The 19,549-nt window shown below is 39.0% G+C and overlaps 1 protein-coding gene across 2 annotated transcripts; it reads right to left on the bottom strand.

Annotated features, from left to right (window-relative positions):
• Positions 1 to 876: 876 nt before the first annotated feature.
• On the bottom strand, positions 877 to 11,178 carry LOC309502664 (sterile alpha motif domain-containing protein 3-like). Of its 2 annotated transcripts, XM_082175126.1 has the most exons (6): positions 9,647 to 11,178; positions 8,575 to 8,602; positions 3,608 to 8,054; positions 3,282 to 3,449; positions 2,981 to 3,076; positions 877 to 1,670 (listed from the first exon to the last, which is right to left on the bottom strand). In XM_082175126.1, exons 3-6 carry the CDS (start codon positions 4,082 to 4,084, stop codon positions 1,356 to 1,358), a joined length of 1,056 nt encoding a protein of 351 aa, XP_082031252.1. In that variant the 5' UTR covers positions 4,085 to 8,054; positions 8,575 to 8,602; positions 9,647 to 11,178; the 3' UTR covers positions 877 to 1,355. The 2 variants fall into 2 exon arrangements, with proteins under 2 accessions (XP_082031252.1, XP_082031253.1); XM_082175127.1 differs by lacking the exon at positions 9,647 to 11,178 and having other exon boundaries at positions 3,608 to 6,327; positions 8,575 to 9,458.
• Positions 11,179 to 19,549: the final 8,371 nt, after the last annotated feature.

The following is a 19,549-nucleotide window of genomic DNA, read 5'->3' as shown; positions in this document are numbered from 1 at the left end:
CATAATTATAGCTTTTCTAAGATCGGACCTAACCACCCTCACCATTGCACCTTTCCTCATTCTTCCTAATCTCTACCTCCCCTTCGGGGTGGCCCGTATAGGTCCCAGCAAGTTCATTGGTTCATGCAGGGCTGCCCGGACTGCAATTTCAAAATCTCTTCGCACCTGCCCATAAGCAAGCTCCTACCTCAGCCCGTTCTTCATTGCCCCTGGTCACACCTAGGACTAGACTTCATCCCTGATCTTGTGGCATCAGGTGGCTACAACTGAGTCCTTGTGGCAGTGGATCAGCTTTCCAAAGCTTGTTGTCTGGTGCCAATAAAGGGCCTCCCTGTGACCTTTTAAGACAGTGGAAACGCTATTCCAACATGTCTTATGAAACTTCAGTCTTCCGGAAAACACAGGCTGCATCCGAAATAGCATACTCTCCTGAGAAGATACTTATTTTGAAGAATTACTTCACGATCGCTAAAAAGTGTTTTATATACACTGTAAAACCAAATTAGTAAGCAGAACTCAAAAATTGATGTAACTCGTTGCCTCAATTTTTTTAAGTTCATGAACTTAAAAAAAAAATATTTCAAAGGTTAAATATTTGGATTACATGCTACATAAACATTTTAATTACAGTTAAATTAAAATTTGTTATTAAATCAACTTAAATATTTTCAGTTATAGTGACTCAAAAAAAAAAAAAAATGCCCTTAACCATTCTCATGGTATTAAGTTTACATTACAAAAAAAAATAAGTACACGAAGAACCATTTTTAAGTAGCATCAACTTAATATTTATTAGTCTTTGTGATTTGTTTTACAAGTACAAATAACTCAAAACATTTGACACACAACACTCAAAATCGTATGCCTCACCTTAAATTTTTTGTGGTAACTCGTTGCCTCAAATATTTTGAGTTCAAACAACTTCAACAGTTTAATTTACAGTGAGTTACAATGAATTCTTGCCATCTTTTATTTAACACTGCAGTGTTAATTTAAAAGACAGAAACATAAAACAATCCAGAGATGCACTAGACTAAAACCTGAACACCAGATTAAAATAGCACCTCTAAAATTACAAATTTATGAACCTGCATGAAACTTTACAACAACATGTACCATTTAAAACTAAAATACATGTACATTTATCAAGTGCTACCCAGCTGTACTTAACAACTCTCAAGAACAAGAGCTGTATTAATACCAAATAACATTAATAAATACAAAAGGCACACTGTGCATATTGTGTGGAAAAAAAACAACTGGTGCAGAAACAGTTTAACCATTATTTTCACAGAAATTACCTACATTGAACTACAGAGGAACTGCCAGGCCTTAGTAATTATTCTGATACATTTCTACATGCGCATCAAGTCATTTTTGAGACTCTGTAAGTTGGGTGACAGTTTACCATCGTCAAGACCAAGTAAAATCTTCTGAACGAATTCAAAAGTGTTGGTCAGTCCCCTGGGATAGCTGAGGTGTAGTGCATAGATCAGTCCAAACATTACCAGGAAAGCATCAGCAAATCTGGGGAGGTTGCCCACAATCTCGCTTTCAATGACAACAGAGATTTTCACAGGCTGGAAGTGAACTGGACTTGTGTCATTATCTTTGACGACTGTGAGGAGGGCCACTGAAACATCTAAAAGCTCTGGCTCATCAGATGTGTCCTGTAAAATAAAATAGATATAAAAGGATTAAAGATTTTTTTATTAAGATTTGTCAAAAATATTTACAGCAGGTTTAGTGCAAAGATAAAGGCATTTAGTTAGTCGTGAGATTTAACAAACAATATTGCTTCAGACCAACTGACAGAAAGTTGTGTGAACAAACTACAATATGAAGATTTTAAACAGAAGATCAGTGTTCTACAGGACCCAGCTAAGCTACCAGTAAACAAGAAATTGATACTATACTAAAAAAAAAACCTATAAAAACGCTTCATTTTGTTTAACCCTTTAGCACGTACGATCAAACCGTTGTGATTTGTCTTGGCTGATCCCTGAAGCGTACAATCACACCGGTGTGATTCGAACGTTCCCCGCATCACGTCATCAGCTGCTGAATTCAAATCGGTTTTGGCGCTTTGGCTGGCGCTGAGCCAGATCGGACGCACTGAGTGCTTGTCATATTATCACAACTATTGTGTTTTCAACCATATAATGCTTATTTTAGGTTTCAGACATTTAAATACACAAGTACTAGCAAAACCATACATTTATAGTTTGTAAAATACACACTGATGTCTATGGAAGCGGCAATAATGTTCCTACAAATATATTCTGACAACATATTTGATTGATATCATATACAGATTATGTAGGTTACTATAAAGTTCACTCTCCTCTTCTCCCAGCTCACCAGAGACTTAATTTAATGGCTTTCGGGAGGAGAGGATGAATTTGCGTGTTGTAAATTCCACAGCTCGGATTCAGCGCGAACAAACATGGCGGCGCCCATCACCCGGTATAGATTAACTAACGCGGTCATAATAAAAGTGTTTGGACTTTTAAATATATTTACTTGCACATATTTCGAAATCGGAATATCAGATTTATTTTTATTTACATAATATAGAGAGCATGCTTGTGAATATTAATAATAAAAAAGGAAAAACTAAATAAAAGCGATCCATGTGTCTTACAGTGCTGTTGTGGCTGCGGTGTGTCACATGACGCGTCGCCATGGAAACAGTAATGCGAAACATTCTAAAATAACGGTCGCCTAAAAAACTCTCACCCTTTGGGGTAAGATAGAATATTTTAAACTCACGTGTGAAAAGGTTAAAGCAATCTAGTACCAAAGTTTTTTTTTTTTTGTGAGGTCAAAGAAAACAAATCGCTTCAAATCTCTTCAAATCACACAAACTATGTGATTTGAAAGACTGAGCAAGGGTAAGCGTGTAAGTATGTCTGTATTCATATGAACCGTTTACTTAATATGGTTATGAGATAAAAAAAATAAATAAAAATAAACTCACTATGCAGGTCTTGAAAAACTCTGAGACGTCCTCACGTAGATACACAGGAAGGGCATGAAGAACAGTAACACGCTTGGTGTGTATGTCATGAAACTCCTATAACGATAAAAACAGAATTGTAAATAACTTATTTAATGTTAAACAATACAATCAGATATACAAACATCAGACAAATACCAAAAAAGTGGACAAGTTGTTGTATTCAAAGCTCATTTGAATCATCAAACTTTTCAAATGTTTTCCAATGTTCCTCTTTTAATTAAGAATTAGACCTATAAAATAGGTATAACAATATTTGTACCTGTGCATCATGGATTTTTAGGATTTCAGTCAAAGCATCTGATGTCTTCCCGGTTCTGCCTGCCTTCTGTCTGAACAGGGTCATCAGTCTAGGAAGATGTCGGTCAAGCTCAGAGTAAAATGTGTTGGGCAGGTTCTGGTTTGTAATCCGTTGGAACTCTGCATATACCTACATTTTAAAACAAAGACAGACAGAAAGACAACACAGCCATATTAACTATGTGAATCTGGTAAATCTACTAACCTTCCATAAGGCAGAAAACAGCCCCTGAATGTGGTATATGTTGTCAAAAAAAGAAATAACAGGAAAAAGTGCTACTACATTACCTCAGATTCCATTTTGAGTGCAGGCCAGAGTTCCATGAGCTCTTTCACTGGTGGGCATGTCTTCACTATGGTTTGTCGCCGCAGGGCAAATGTGGTTTGCATCATCTTTTTTATAAGCGGTAAATTCTTCTCAGCTTTCTTCATTTCATCAACGACTTTCTGCCTCAGCTGTTCAAGGGTTGAGGGATTTTCTCCTTGGGGAAAGTTGGGCAGAAAGTTTACCTCTGCTCGTTTGGGTCTTTTAATATTTGAATGTGAAGAGTCATTGTCAGGATTCATTCTACTTCTCTTTCCAGCATTCACTGTGATCTCTGGACATCCAGCCCTTCTCATCTTGCTCCTATAGTTGCCCATCTTAAATTTGAGGCTGTTCTTCCATCCATTCCAGCCTGTTTCAGATCCTGCTTCCTTCAACACAAGAGCCTCAGCTAACATTGCTATCTCCTTGTCACTGGGATAAGCCTTGTAGCCATACATCTCAGATGCTAGTGTGACGGAGTAGTACCAGGTTTCAGACACAAGGGATTTCGACTACGCCACCCATGGGAATTTCACCCCGGGAAATATGAATGATACCTAAGAATTTAGGTCACACAGGTTCGACTCTCTTAAGGAAGTGGGCGGAAACGTGGGTATCATGAAGAATACAAAACTTTATTAATACAAAATCAGATTTAAAAAAGAGTGTGAGATTCACATTAAAATAATCTCCGTTGCACCAGGATGTGTCTGATGACTCGTTAGTGCATGGCTGACATCGGCTTCAAGACAAACAAAAACAACAAGAGACATACAACAATTCACATCACTATTAATTACACAACTAAAAAGAAAAGAAATACAACCTTACAGGGCCGGGGTTCACCACGGAGAAGGGGGTCACAAAACTAGTAAATCAAAAGCACACTTGCACACACACACACAACACCGTGCACTCAACTTACGCAACCAAAACACTTCAAAAGTGTGGCACCGCCCGTAGGAGGAGCACCACCACCACCACCACAAGAGACCCGTCACCCGTGAGACCCCGGCGACTGAAAGAAAAACAACAACAACTTCAGAACAGTTACAATAAATCACAATTTGATTATATCACTGATCACAAAAACAAGACGAAAATAAAGTCATATCAAGTCACAAACAATATACAGATGTTGGTACAATAGAAAAAGAAAAAAAAACCACAAGTTAACTAAATTCAGACCAACTTAAAAGGAGCAACCGCGGGGTTATCTTCTCCTTATTTCACAAAGTAGTGAACGTGGACTCCAAAATACACTGAACTATAATCTAAAGAAACCAGACAGCGACAATCCTCCTGATTAATTGGACGATACGGCGCTCTCGTAGTATGGCAACGGGGAAGCAACCGGAACTGCAACTATAGCAGAAACAAATCGCTCACGAGCGGGAGAGAGAATCCTGAGACAAATCCACAAAAACAATTACCAAAATGGATACATCGCCTGCTAAAATTCTCAGCATTTAACTATGTGCATAACAACACTTACCGAACAAGTGGAGATGAGCTCTATTATCCATTTACAGGCACAGATATACGGTATTCATATAACTGCCGTTCAGCTGAGATACAGGGAATACTGCACACAACGCGAAACATCAACTAATCCCCAAACCCCACAAAGCTAACCAATCTGCTTTTCATAAAACAGTCCGCACATACCTGAGAGGTTAGTAGTCTTAGCATCCACTGAAAACAAGCCGAGGGAACCAGGGAGGAGAAAAGACAGGCTAGAATGCGCCATGAATCGTTACTGTCATGCACACAGCAAACAACAAAACTCGCTACATGCTAATGAAACATACCTGTGTCCACTGTCAACAACGGAAAACGAGGAGGAGCCGGACGTGACGCATCCCAGGCCATAACCAACCAGCTCTTAAATAGTGGATCCTCCCTGCTGATTGGTGCTCACAACCGTCAATCACCATCACTCGTCCTATTCATTCGGTTACACTAGCTTTTCTAAAATGTCATGTTTTACGTCTCTTGTTAACTGAAGATACTTGTTGTTCTTCTCAAATTCGGCATTACCTTCCCGAAGTTTCAATTCAACATCCAAAGAAAATGTGGGAATTGGAAAAAGAACTGAAGGCCATCTTCTCCCACGTTCTGAGGATGATACGCTTGAGACTGTTTCCATTGAGGCAACAGAGCTGGAATCTTGCTCAAAAGACACATGCACAACAGCTTTCTGTGGCAACTCATCAATGTCAGTGAGGGATGTAAGTTTTCCATCAAAGTCGGGGTCTTCATATTTTAAACTGAAGTCAAGGTCTATTTCCAGCTGTTCTTTTATAACAGCAATCAGTGCATCAACAGACGCTGATCGTGAACAGACTTTTAATTTTCTAGCCCGGTCTGGTTCAACAACACGAAGGACCATGGGTTGTGGGGATAGATCTGCCATTATGCTAATGGAAAGCAAAAGATTGGCATGCATAAATGGTTATTAAAATACACAGATTATATGCTGCTAAATAAACAGTAACAAAAATATAGGAATTAATTCATAAAAAACTACTCACCACTGGCTAGACTCAGTTCTGTTTTATTTGTATGAATCTCTTGGGTGTTAACAGAAGCGAGCCTTCTACCTCGTATGCAGAGAGCGGGACTGAATCGTTGAGATCAGACTTCAGGTGGATTGACAGACTTGTCTGGGAAGGTGACAGCTCATAGGATCCAAGATGTTCTAAATACCAGCAATCATAATTAGAACATAGGAATGAAACAGTGCTATTGACAAGGTAGATGTGCTCTACTCTGCAGAACCTAGGTAGTCCACCACTGTCTCCGACAGACAAAAACATTTCACAGACATAGTCTGTGCCATCAATGGTAACCTTTGATGTCTGGTATATTGTGTCACTAGTTGTTAGTCTTCTAATGTGTAGCTGAGCTACTTCTGGTAGAGCTGAAATCAGAACGGAGTCAACCCTGGATGCTTGTGTTTCTGGCTTGAAAAATGATGGGGCAGCAAGATGGTATGCCATCATGTGTTGGTGTCTGACTGCCATAGTCTTCAAAATATTTTTGAAGTTTTGAGCATCATGCACCACTCGTTTAAAAAAACGGTGTTTGGCCTCAAATCGCATTGTCCAAACATGCACCAGGGGCCCATAGCACTTGATCATGGTGGGGTAATGCTCCACGTAGTGATGTTTAGGACGAAGGCTAAACTCTGGGAATGTCTTCAGCAGTACTTGCTTATGATCGCTGATTTTGGACTGAAAATAGTCTAAGGTTTCATCAGTAAATGATGGGCATAATGCTAACTGCACTAACTCTTTCAGTTCCATCAAAACTGTCCATGCACCATTACCTTCTGGTACAACATTGCCTACAAGCAATGGAAGCAGTCGGAGCAGAGTAGCATTTTCATGTCCATTCCCTCCTACCGTTCCTCGAGACAGAAATGTTTTGGGAATTGGTTGAGGCCTATCCACTTTATCAGCATGTTGATATGGGAAAGATGCAATCTTTTGGTTCAAATACTCTAAAGTGAAGTACTTCATCTGGATCAAGGTCTTAATGCAGAGAGAAAGCTCCACAGGAACTATGCCTTCTAGAAGATCATGAAGGACATCTGGAGGAAATCCTGTGATTGGATGAAAGTAATCCAGGGAGTCACGCAAGACACAACTAGCTTTAACACCAAAGTGGCTGGAGGACGTGTCATTTTCCTGAATGTTTTGTACATGAAGGTCATGGCTGTCTTTGGTTCTTTGAGAAAACTGCCTGGCTTCAGTTGCTGGAAACTGTTCTCTTGTGGCCAAGCAGAATCTGCAAACATAGCCTGCTTTAAATGACTCCACAAAGCCACCTAATCCATGGGCAGCTAGATTGTCAGCAGACACACAAAAGATGGTGCCTTTGACATTGCGACCAAGTCTTTCAATAAAGACACCATCCTGTTCAAGAATATGAACATCACGTAATAGTGGAGCAAGTACAGCTGCATACCCATGCCTCTGGAGGTCTGTCACTTTTGCAAGCATTGCTAGCTGTATATTGTGTAATGCTGACCTGTATTTTGGTGACATATTGGCAAGTGCCCAGTATACAGCACAAAGTTTGTGAATTTTACGTGATGTGCCAAGTGGGTTGGCAATTTCAAGGTCATCAATATAAAGCTGGAGTGGTAGAATGAGATCACCTGTTGAAAATAATTCATTTTCAAGGAAATATGAGCCATTGTAGCTTGAGGCATATTGACCAGAATTGGTATTTGGATCAGTAATCATTTTTAGAATGTCTGTGTTTTTAAACAACTCCTGAATCATTTGAAGGATAGGAACATACATTATGGTATGTCCACGTAGCTCCAGCTGATACTCGACTGGCATTACACATGGATAGTTGTGCTCGAAAAAGACTTTTCTGCGCTTGGATGTGGATAACTCTGCACCTTTAGAAGTACTAGTAAATATAACATTGGAATCCATTACAGCACTTACAACTTCATCCAGTGCAGATTCTGCCACATTGCAACCATTTTTCTGCAATATCTCTCTAATTGCCTCCTTGAAAGTCTGACGAAACACTTGCTTGGTGTGATCTACTTTTATGAGAATTGAATGAAGAGTACACCTTTGTGGTAAAGCTACAATCCTTATATGGGCAAGCCACTGTTTCATGATTTCTTAAATGCCTTCTAAGATGGCAGAAAAGAACAGATTCAGAAAATTGCTGCTGAAATGGGCATAAAGGGCATTTAAATAACAGAGCCTGCTGAGAGTGTTCTGCACTACTGCCAAATTGGCGAGCATGATATCTTGACAAATGAGTTCTAAGACTATTAAGTGTCTTAAATGTACACATGCAATCATTATAGATGCATGGAAGGGGGCTTACACTGGAAAAGTGACTGTGCTGCAGTCTGTACTGTAGTGCTTAAATATTTGCAATCTGTCAGTAAAAGAAGCTGAGCACAACTTACATTGCCAAATCATACTGTAGCCAACAACCTGAAAGAAAAACAAAATTAATGTTAGAAAGTGTATAGCTCCATCAAAATAGTTTAATTATTAAGTACAAGTCAACTAACAGGTTACATGATCATGACCAGAGAATACAACTAACACTGTTCTCGTTATAATGTGTTTTTTTCATGTGTACAGATAGAAAAATGTATGTTAATGTTACACCGAACATAGAGGGGCGTATTATATAATAGACAAGGCTGTTTAAAGATTAAGCAGGACAATTATAAATGTGGACCTCTTCATATAGACATCTCAGCGCTGTTTTATATTTAGAAACAGACGTCATAAGTCAATACTTTAACACATAACGGCTCTATATTTTGCAAAAATACAGGCAATGGCACATGCTCTCCAGTTCCCTAGTTTGCGTATCATTGGCAGTTTGGCACGCCAACACATTGGGAAAAGTATATTAGTTAGCCTATCTAGTTTTGGGCACACCAGCCAAAATAAGCAATGGATGTTTTTTTAATTGCGTGTCACGCATGGACATAATCTCAGCGCCTAACGTTAATGTCTTTAAAACACATGTAGCAGTGACGTTAGGCTAAATCGTACACGCTAGAGATGCGCGGTTGGCGGTTACAGCCGCGGACTCCACGGATAAACCGCGGATTGGCCTGGCTTCATGACGTGACGAAAAATAATATTTTAATTAAATTCGGACGGGTGGTGGGCGGTTGAACCAATCAAAAACGTGGTGCAGATGGATGGCGGACGGATGATGAGTTTTGTGATGCGGTTGCGGATGAAATAATAGCCCATCTGCGCATCTCTAGTAGTACACGCAGAATTATAGACTATGGTCCGTTTAAAAAATGATAAAAGTTAGCTGATGTGTAACATTATGCTTCGTCGTTCATTGTTTTTATTAGGCCTATTTCATCAGTTATTCCTTGCTAGACATCCATGACTTTTGAATGTAAAATACGTAACTGACGAACGCTGTTTAAAGTTTTGTCTTGATTAAACTGCTGCAACTGTTCACTAGATAAACCCCTGTTTAAAAACACATGTAACACTTACCGTGACACCGAAGTTGCTGATAAATGCCGACAGCTTGAAGCTTACATCCTCCTCACTGCAGTCACTTGTGGCGCCAACCTAACTTAAAAACTATCCACGTGTTCGTGTTGCGCGTTCCCACAACGTCGCAAGTCTCACGTTGACCTTGGGGCACGTGAGCCTCTCAAGCCAATAAAATTATGATCCTTACGTCAACCGAGTCGTAACTTTTTAATCAAACATTTTTAATTGCTTACGTTATTATCTTAAGCAGTGATTCCTTAATATTCTTTGTGCTCACATTAAACCAGCTGTAAATATATGTACAATTAGTGCTTAGAGTGAATTGAATATTTTTTCTTGCTAAAATCTTTTACAGCTGAATTTAAGAAGACCCAACCATTATTAGGAAAATTAAGTATTTTTTTTTTATATTAACTTATTTAAATACATATAATTTAATTAAAAATATCAAACAATTTGTTACACACACAAACCCACACACATGCAAGCACACACACAATGTTGAAACAACAAGAAATAAGTACAGTTAAATTATACACCCAAGTGGCACTTACTTAATAAGCAAATTGTTTAAGTTAATTAAAAATAATCAGTTTAACTCACTCAAAACTATAAAAAAGTCACATAAACTCAAAATATTTAGGTTAGTAGAACTGTTTCAGAAAATTAAGTTTATGCTACTCAATAATTTTAATTATTTTGAGCATTTGGGTTTACAGTGTAGTATGAATGTGTGTAGTGTGAATGAAATCCAGATGTACTTAATGCTGACATTATCATGTGACCTTCCAGCATCAGCTGCGTTGCTTCACCATCCACAAATCCTCTCCCGTGGCCTCATGGGATAGAAATGTGTCCATCATATGCACACTTTAGAATCCCGGAAATAGTAGGTCATCTGGGTACTTTTTGCCTACATTTTTATGAGTTCTGTGAATTCGAACATACTTCTTTTGTCACATACTGTTTTTTTTTTGTTTTTTGTTTTTTTTGGTTCTTTTGGCAGTGTGGGCAGGTGCAAATCCTGCTGGAAAATGAAGGAAGCATGAAGTGCTCTGAAAATGTCCTGGTAGACGGCTGCGTTGACTCTGGATTTAATAAAGCACAGTGGACCAAAGTCCTCTTTTCTGATGAGAGCAAATTTTGCATCTCATTTGGAAACCAAGGTCCCAGAGTCTGGAGGAAGAATGGAGAGGCACACAATCCAAGATGCTTGAAGTCCAGTGTGAAGTTTCCACAGTCTGTGTTGGTTTGGGGAGCCATGTCATCGGCTGGTGTTGGTCCACTGTGCTGTCCACTCAACGCACTGTCTACCAGGACATTTCCAGAGCACTTCATGCTTCCTTCAGCAGACAAGCTTTATGGAGATGCTGACTTCATTTTCCAGCAGGATTTGCACCTGCCCACACTGCCAAAAGAACCAAAACCTGCTTCAATGACCATGGTATCACTGTGTAATTACTGTGTGATTTCATGTAATATTCTAATTTTCTGGGATTTTGATTTCATGGATTTCATAAGCTGTAAGCCATAATCATCAAAATGATAACAAAGGCTTGAAATATCTCACTTTGCATGTAATGAGTTATTAATGGTCTACGTCGTTTCCAACTGATTCTATGCCAAGTACCCCCTGACCGACCGCCAATCATTTAAGATAGAAATAAAAGCTATGACTATGATATAGTGATGTGCCAGTGCCATCATTATGAGATTTATTAAACAAATGAAAAACATTTGCAATAATAAACATTAGCAATAAACATTTGCAATAATAAACAACGTATCATTACCGATAACTGATTAATATAACAGTTTAATTACCCCTTGACGGCCCAAACATGTTTGATAAAAGAAACATATACAGTGTGTATATAGCCTTTATGATGTGTATTACATTTTAGCTCAAAAACAATTGTAATAAAAGATAGGATCATAAGATGCGCAATATATTGGAAGACATAGTTTTTACCACTTAATGAAGTTTTGTTTTGTAAATCGTCAGACATGATTTTTACCACTTCATTAAGTTTTGCTTTGTAGAAAGCCTTTCTTTAAAGCGAATTTCGCTTTGTACAAATTGTATCTTAATTTTAATAAATGTTTCATCAACCTTATTTAATAAATAAAAAGCAAATATAGCAGACAATATAATAATTGTGACATTGAGGCGCCGGTGCGCCGCGTTCACTTGCATTGCATTGTAAAAAGCCTTTCTTTAAAACGAATTTCGTTTTGTACAAATTGTATCTTAATTTTAATAAATGTAAAACCTGTATTTAGAATACATATAAATGAATATAATTGTTTGCTATTACAAGGTTAATGGGTGTATTTGGAGTAAGATCAATTTCTCTTTCATGAGATAATTCCTGTTCTGGCCCGGGTTTCGTTTCTCCATGTCGTAAACTCTAGGGGCGAGGCTTCTGAACCGTGATATTCAAAAGATGATTGTCTTCGCCGCCACATTTTTCAACGTACGGTCATTCGTACAATGGAATTGGCGGCATCCTGTCGTAAGATTATTTCTGCACTTGCTTCTTCGTTAGATTGATAAATGAGGCTTGTGTGTGTCCCTGCCCATAATGCAAGGAGACACACTCAGTCTAAACTGCTTATTGGCCTTGATCCAGTGGTGTAGTCTACGTGATACGCAGGTATACGCCGTATACCCACTAGAAAAGGCCAAGGATTTCCGTATACCCACTTAAAAAAAGCGTGAGGATACGTATCAACTTCGTTTTGTGTCAGAACTTTCACACTTTCATTCATAAATTCACCCCGTCTGTGTTTGCGAAGCGACGGATCGAATCGCGGAATCCAGTCACAAATGGAACTTGCTATATAAAGCAGAACGTCACGGAATTAGGCTATTTTTGAATGAATAAATCAAAAGTAGCTGCTGTACAATGAATCAAATCTCGATATGGACTAGTGTCAATGAATATTAAAGCTAAAAGAGACTGCAATTGTTCTACGCGTCTCTGGGAATGAGCGCTCAGTGTGCTCCACTACACACACACACACACACACACACACACACACATTTACATTTACATTTAGTCATTTAGCAGACGCCTTTGTCCAAAGCGACTTACAAATTAGGACAAAGTTCAGCGAGTCATCATAAAGAGGCAAAAGCAACAACAACGCAAGAAGTGCTCAAAATACGAAGTTCAGGTATTATTCAGAGTAGCATAAGCCTGATAAGTGATGTTTCAAAGGGAAAGGAAATTTTTTTTTTTTTTTTTTTTTTTTTTCTATAAGGTTAAGTGCTCACGGAAGAGATTGGTATTCAGCTGTCTTTTGAATGTTGTCAGGGATTCTGCATTCCGGATGAGGGTGGGGAGAGCGTTCCACCAGCATGGAACTGTGAATGAGAATGTTCTGGAAAGTGATTTTGTGGCTTTCTGTGATGGAACCACGAGACGTCGCTCGTTGACCGATCGTAGGTGTCTGGTAGGGATGTAGACTCGTAGGAGTGAGTGAAAGTAGGAGGGAGCTGAGCCTGTGATAGTTCTGTAAGCAAGCGTCAGTGCCTTGAACTTGATGCTAGCAGCTAGAAGTAGCCAGTGCAGAGAGATGAACAGAGGAGTGACGTGGGCCCTCTTGGGCTCGTTGAAGACAAGACGAGCTGCAGCATTCTGGATCATCTGTAGGGGTTTGGTTGCACATGCTGGAAGTCCAGCCAGAAGAGCATTGCAGTAGTCAAGCCTAGAGATGACCAGGGCCTGGACGATAAGTTGTGTTGCATGCTCAGTTAGGAAAGGCCTGATTTTCCTGATGTTGTGCAGTGCAAACCTGCATGATCGAGCTGTCTTTGAAATGTGATCTGTGAAGGTCAGCTGGTCATCAAACGTTACTCCCAAGATTTCTGACCGATCTTGATGGGGTGATTAATGATGACTCTAGCTGGATGGTGAAGTCGTGCTGTAGAGACGGATTGGCAGGGAGGACGAGAAGCTCAGTCTTTGCCAGGTTGAGCTGCAGGTGATGTTCCTTCATCCATGTGGAGATGTCCGCCAGACAGCTTGAGACCCGTGCAGCTACTGTGGGATCATCTGGTTGAAAGGAGAGGAAGAGCTGCGTGTCATCAGCATAGCAGTGGTAGGAAAAACCGTGTGCCTGTATGATGTGTCCCAGTGATGTGGTGTAGATGGAGAAGAGGAGGGGACCAAGAACTGAACCCTGGGGAACACCTGTGGTCAGCTGATGTGCTCTGGATACCTCACCTCTCCATGCGACCTTGAAGGACCTACCTGTGAGATAGGACTCAAACCAGTGGAGTGAAGTTCCTGTGATGCCCAGTGATGAGAGGGTGGACATAAGGATCTGATGATTCACCGTGTCGAAGGCAGCAGACAGATCCAGGAGAATGAGGACTGAAGATTTGGAAGCAGCTTTTGCGATCCGTAGGGCTTCTGTGACTGACAGTAATGCAGTCTCAGTTGAATGTCCTTTCTTGAAGCCAGATTGGTTGACATCCAGCTGGTTGTTTAGAGACAAGAAGGATGTTAGTTGGTTGAAGACAGCTCTTTCAAGTGTCTTCGCAATGAATGGTAGGAGAGAGATAGGTCTGTAATTCTCTACAAATGATGTGTTTAGCGTGGGTTTTTTGAGCAGTGGAGTAACCCGAGCCTGCTTGAATGCTGTAGGGAAGGTGCCAGTGTGGAGGGATGAGTTGATGATGTGTGTGAGTGATGGTAGAAGTGTGGGAGAGATGGCTTGTAGAAGGTGTGAGGGGATGGGGTCAAGCGGGCAGGTGGTAGGGTGACTGGAGAGAAGAAGTGTAGATACTTCTTCCTCGGTTAGCGAAGAAAAGGAGGACAGAGGGGTATTGGCTGTGGAAGGGGTCGGTCTGGGTTCCTGTGTGTGTGGAGCTGAGAACTGACTGCTGATAGCTGTTGTTTTGTTGGTGAAGAAGTGCGCAAAATCGTCAGCAGTTAAGGAGGAGGCGGGAGGTGGTGGAGGTGGACAGAGGAGAGAGTTGAATGTCTTGAAGAGTAATCGTGTGTTGGAGGAGCTGTTGATCTTGTTGTGGAAGTATGAAGATTTTGCAGCATGAACATCAACAGAAAAGGAGGAGAGGAGAGATTGATACATACTCAGGTCAGATGCGTCTTTTGATTTGTGCCATTTCCTCTCCGCTGCCCTGAGTTCGGTCCGGTGTTCCCGAAGAACCTCAGATAACCAGGGGTTAGAGGGAGTAGCGCGTGCTGGCCTGGAGGAGAGAGGGCAGATAATGTCTAGAGAAGAGATTAGAGTGGAGCATAAGGTGTCCGTTGCGGTATTCACATCCAGAGATGAGAATTGTGAGGGTGGGGGAAGAGAGGATGATACGGCAGAGGAAAGATGGGAGGGGGAAAGTGAGCGCAGGTTTCGTCTGAAAGTGACTGGTGGTGGAGGTGGGGGTGCAGGGGTAGAGAGTTGTAGACTGAAAGTAATGAGGAAATGATCTGAAACGTGGAGAGGTGTCACCAGGATGTTTTCTGTGGTGCAGTTGCGTGTGTAAACCAGGTCCAGTTGGTTGCCTGATTTGTGAGTACCTGTGGTGATGAGTCGTTTGAGATCACACACATACGCACGCGTGACTCACGCTCGTGGTGTTTTCAGCGTTTCACTGTATTGAGACATGATGTAGGCTACACATGTGCATTTCATCGCAGAGCTGCTATGAGAGTCACTTGATGAGAATTTCACCATTTCATTTGATAAAACTATCGTCATTCATTCGTTTCATATACACACAGAAACTGTTATGTCTTTACGACAAACTGTCAAAATAAAAGTTCTGTATAACTTGAAGAAATTATAACAGAAATATATTACTATTGCACAGAGTATACTTCAGGCCTAATAATAATAATAATAATAATAGTTTATTAAAACACACAGAAACTCAAATGTCTACAACCCACCAAAATAAAAGTTCGGTCTAACTCAAATTAATTAGAAAGGAATTGCACAGTAAAATGTATTTTAAAATATTTATTTTTTTCAAAAACACCATTTCTAAAAGTAAATTTGTATTTGTGCCTATAATGTTTGTTTTTTTAAATTGTTGATAATTGTCAACTGATAAAACCTGTGCTTCAGGGACCATATTCATATAACAAATAAATAAGTTGAAAACACTTAGTATTTCATAATGCTCTCAATTACATGTCGATGCATACTGTATGCATTAGTGAGTGTGGTGGTGCTTATGGGGTGACGCTCTGGGCTGGGTGAGTATGCGGGGGGGGGGGGGTTATATTAGAGTATACTCACTACAAAAAACTAGACTACACTACTGCCTAGATCTATATATATGCCTACAGGACAAACAACAGCAGATAGACAGAGTAACATAGAGCGCTTACTGAAGCCACAGAAGCTGACGATGTTTGCTTCCGCGGTACGCTATCATATGTTTGAGCCAATACTACAAAACAGAACAAAAATAGCATTTTTCAATGCTTTTATTAATTGGAGAAATTAAAGTTAAAAAGAGATTGAAATTAAGATTTACATAATGGAGTAATTTCTGTAGTAAAGATAAATTCAGAAAATGTTTTAATGCATGTTCAATGTGAGCAGAATAAGTTTTAAAAAATACTTCTAGCACAAATATAAGCAAGTTGGGCTTGTTTGCCATTGTCATTCCAGCAGTGGTTACCTAGGATAAGATAAACAATAAATACATGATTATTTTTATGAATCAAAGACACTTTTATTAATGCAATTAACTTTATATTTAATTAGTTTTAAGAAATCTGTTATATTCATACCAAAGTTTATTTCCAGAACGTGGTCAATATTTGCACCATTGTCAGGTTGTCCACTGCACCAGTTGTTGTAATCAAAGACAGATCCATCAGTCCACATCCACTGTCCTTCCTAAAGAGTGAATTAAGTGGTTAGAAAGTCTTCTGTTCAGAAACACTCACTCACACTTACTTATTGCAATTGATGAACTTTTTTCCTTTTTGTAAAATATTTGTGCCCAAATTCATATTGTATCTTACAGGGCTTTTTGAGGCAGATAATGACAAAATTTGAATTACTTTGAATCTGCATAAAAACAATTGTTAGGCAAAGTTAGCTGCTACACTCGTCACAGTTGCTTATTTTATTATGAAATGTACAAACTAACCCACAAAAAAATATGTTGTAGTCTTGAACCTGTGCATAAATTATATAAAACAATAAATAATTTTTCACAGCCATCTTTGCGTTTTCTTTATTTTTCTATCCGAATCTATGGCAAAATCTCCAGTCTCCTCCTCTGACTTCAAGCTCATGTGATTGCCACTAACTCTCCGTGTGGAACAGTCATGTTGTATAACAAGGGCAGAGGCTCACAACATCCCAAGTGTCCAAAGACAACATATACGCCTGCCATAAGCTATTTCATGTCACAATCAAGCGGCAACCTTCCAGTCTCTCTCTTAAAAACACGGAATTGACTTAAACTGCAATTCATCGACTGGCTGCAAAAGAGAGTCAATCCCATTGACCCCCATGTTAACCCTCTGAGGTCTGAGGGGTTTTTGGGGTCCTTGAGATGTTCTGACATGCCCTGACATTTGTGCTTTTTTCAGTTGCTTATAAACATATTAATGGCAAAGGTATAATTACACTCTATTTAGCACAAACAGGGCTACCATAATATGTGAGCAACATGCATGTACATGTTTGTATTTTTGAGAGAAAAATGTTTATGCACGGTTATTGAAAAAACTAAAAACTAAAGTTTCTGAAATAAGGCCACAAAACACATACTAAATATGTGTCAATAAGACTTTTGACTAATTGATGTCTTTGCCTAGAGTTTTTTCTTCAAAATGATGTGAAAATCATCCTGCCCTTATCATTCACATAACACAATACATTGATTTAAATCTTGTAAAACACTTTTTGTTTGTAAAGGCAATATGCGCAAGGGGCGTCAACCATTCAACAGCATCATGCATATGTAGTGGTTCACACCTCAGGAGACAATGGGGCCCGCATACTTAATGAGCCATTCATTCAGGTGTGTCACCTATAGCCACAAGAAAGAATGCAAGAGCAATATATATACAGTATATATATATATATATATATATATATATATATTCTACCAAATTGGTTCACAGTTGGAAGCATGTCAATTATTTTTATTTTTTTTATAAATTTTGCTTGCAAATTGTATAATATCCAAGGAAAACATGTCTATTAATTGTGCAGTTAATTCTCATACTGTATTTTCAGTTTTGGAATATGTATCCTCTCCCCAAATTTGTCAATAATAAAACACAATAAAAATTATTTAAAGAAAATGCTTATATTTACCTTTTAAAATTTGTTTACATCTACCTTGTAAATATATATTTTTTTATTAAAAAGGTTACAATTACAACAACAATTGAAGTGTAATCTTTCTTTGTAAAAACTAAAGTATACATTTTATCATACATATTTCAAACTTCGAATATAGCCTACATTGACAAAACATACTATATTTAACATATTAGCAAAAATTGGCAAACAAAAGCTTATTTGAGGTGGCAGATATTTTACAGTAAAAATGTGTAATCTATCCAAAACTAATCAACGAAATGTTGTCTTTCATATGTCTGTAACATAGGTCTTTCGTTTTTATTATAAGGAATATAAATGTTAATTTGCAGTTTAATACGTTGCTTATACAAATACATTTTATTTCAACATATTTCAATCGATTTTACTCAGTATAGCAAAATAGTTTGCTAAAAGCAGATCATTTATTCACACACAGAAACGCAATTCAAATTTAAACCGTCTTTTTGCGAGTTGTGGTAAACAGCGCATCTCTGCGTTCATTCATTCACACAGAAACGCGATTTACTTGAGGATGAAAAAAAAAACTTACTACAGTATTCCATCCGTTGCTCCTCGAAATACCAGCACTTCTGAGGTAAGTTTTCCATTATTATTATTCCTCACAGCGCTGCGAGACAGTGTAGACGACTACACTTATCTGAATAAACTTGATGTGTTTTCTCGAGCTGATATGGGGGCGTTCACAGTTTGTATGGGATCGTCGGTCATTTGCGTTTGAATAGCGCGCGCTCTCCGTGGGCGGGGCCGATTATAACGTAATGAGCTGAGATGAGCTCGACTGGAATCGCTCTCTTTTAATACAGATTTCACAAGATGAGAATATTTGTTTTTTATATAAATTACTTCATTTAAAAGAAGAGAATTCAAGCTTCATGCCTGTGTGTCTGTATGCCTGTTTGACTGAGTATTCGCTCAGATATTGTTCATTTTCGGACGCGTTTCAGAATGGACTTCACTGGCAGAGAGAAGGCAGAACTCGCTTCGTGTTTATTTTTCTTTATTTGGCAAAAAGCACAACACTTTGTTTTTATTGTGAGTATACACAAAAATAATACACATTTAACAGAATCGATTGATGTATGAAACTCCTATGGAAAATCAAAGTCAACAGAGTATTTATGAGTTTCTTTTACATTGATAAAAAAAAAGCGAGCTGGTATCGCCGGCGATACCGTAGACCTCAGGGGGTTAAAATGCCCAATTGTACAGCAGAAAAAAACATGTTTAAACCCTGTCTGTTAGCCGTTACGTCACCACAGCTAATCCGCCTCTTTGACCGTTTTCGGTTATCTGGGAGTGACACGCTGCCAAGATGGCAACAGCCGGCTCCGCCCACTTTGGGCTTCAAAAATGCTCTTCAGAAACAGAGTGACGTCACAGACACTACTCCCATATATGTTTACAGTCTATGGTCACAATATGCAAAGTAACTTTACAAAAATGCAAACGAAACTTTAAGAAAATGTATAAATAATAATTAAACAAACTTTTATCATCTGCATAACCACTTACTTTTACAGCATCATGACCACCAATCCAAGTTCGTGTCGTACC

This window comes from Leuciscus leuciscus (genome assembly GCF_965113295.1).
Source record: "Leuciscus leuciscus genome assembly, chromosome: 7".
Classification (NCBI taxonomy): domain Eukaryota; kingdom Metazoa; phylum Chordata; class Actinopteri; order Cypriniformes; family Leuciscidae; genus Leuciscus; species Leuciscus leuciscus.
Note: the sequence above shows the minus strand (reverse complement) of the source record. Positions and strands in the feature narration are given on the sequence as shown.

What these genes read in the sequence shown, in the direction of transcription:
- LOC309502664 (XM_082175126.1), bottom strand. Translation starts at nt 4,084, where the DNA reads ATGTATGGCTACAAGGCTTATCCCAGTGACAAGGAGATAGCAATGTTA. An exon ending in CACTCAAAATGGAATCTGAG is followed by an intron (nt 3,450 to 3,607) that starts GTAATGTAGTAG and finishes TTTAAAATGTAG; the next exon opens with GTATATGCAGAGTTCCAACG. An exon ending in AGTTTTTCAAGACCTGCATA is followed by an intron (nt 1,671 to 2,980) that starts GTGAGTTTATTT and finishes TTTATTTTACAG; the next exon opens with GACACATCTGATGAGCCAGA.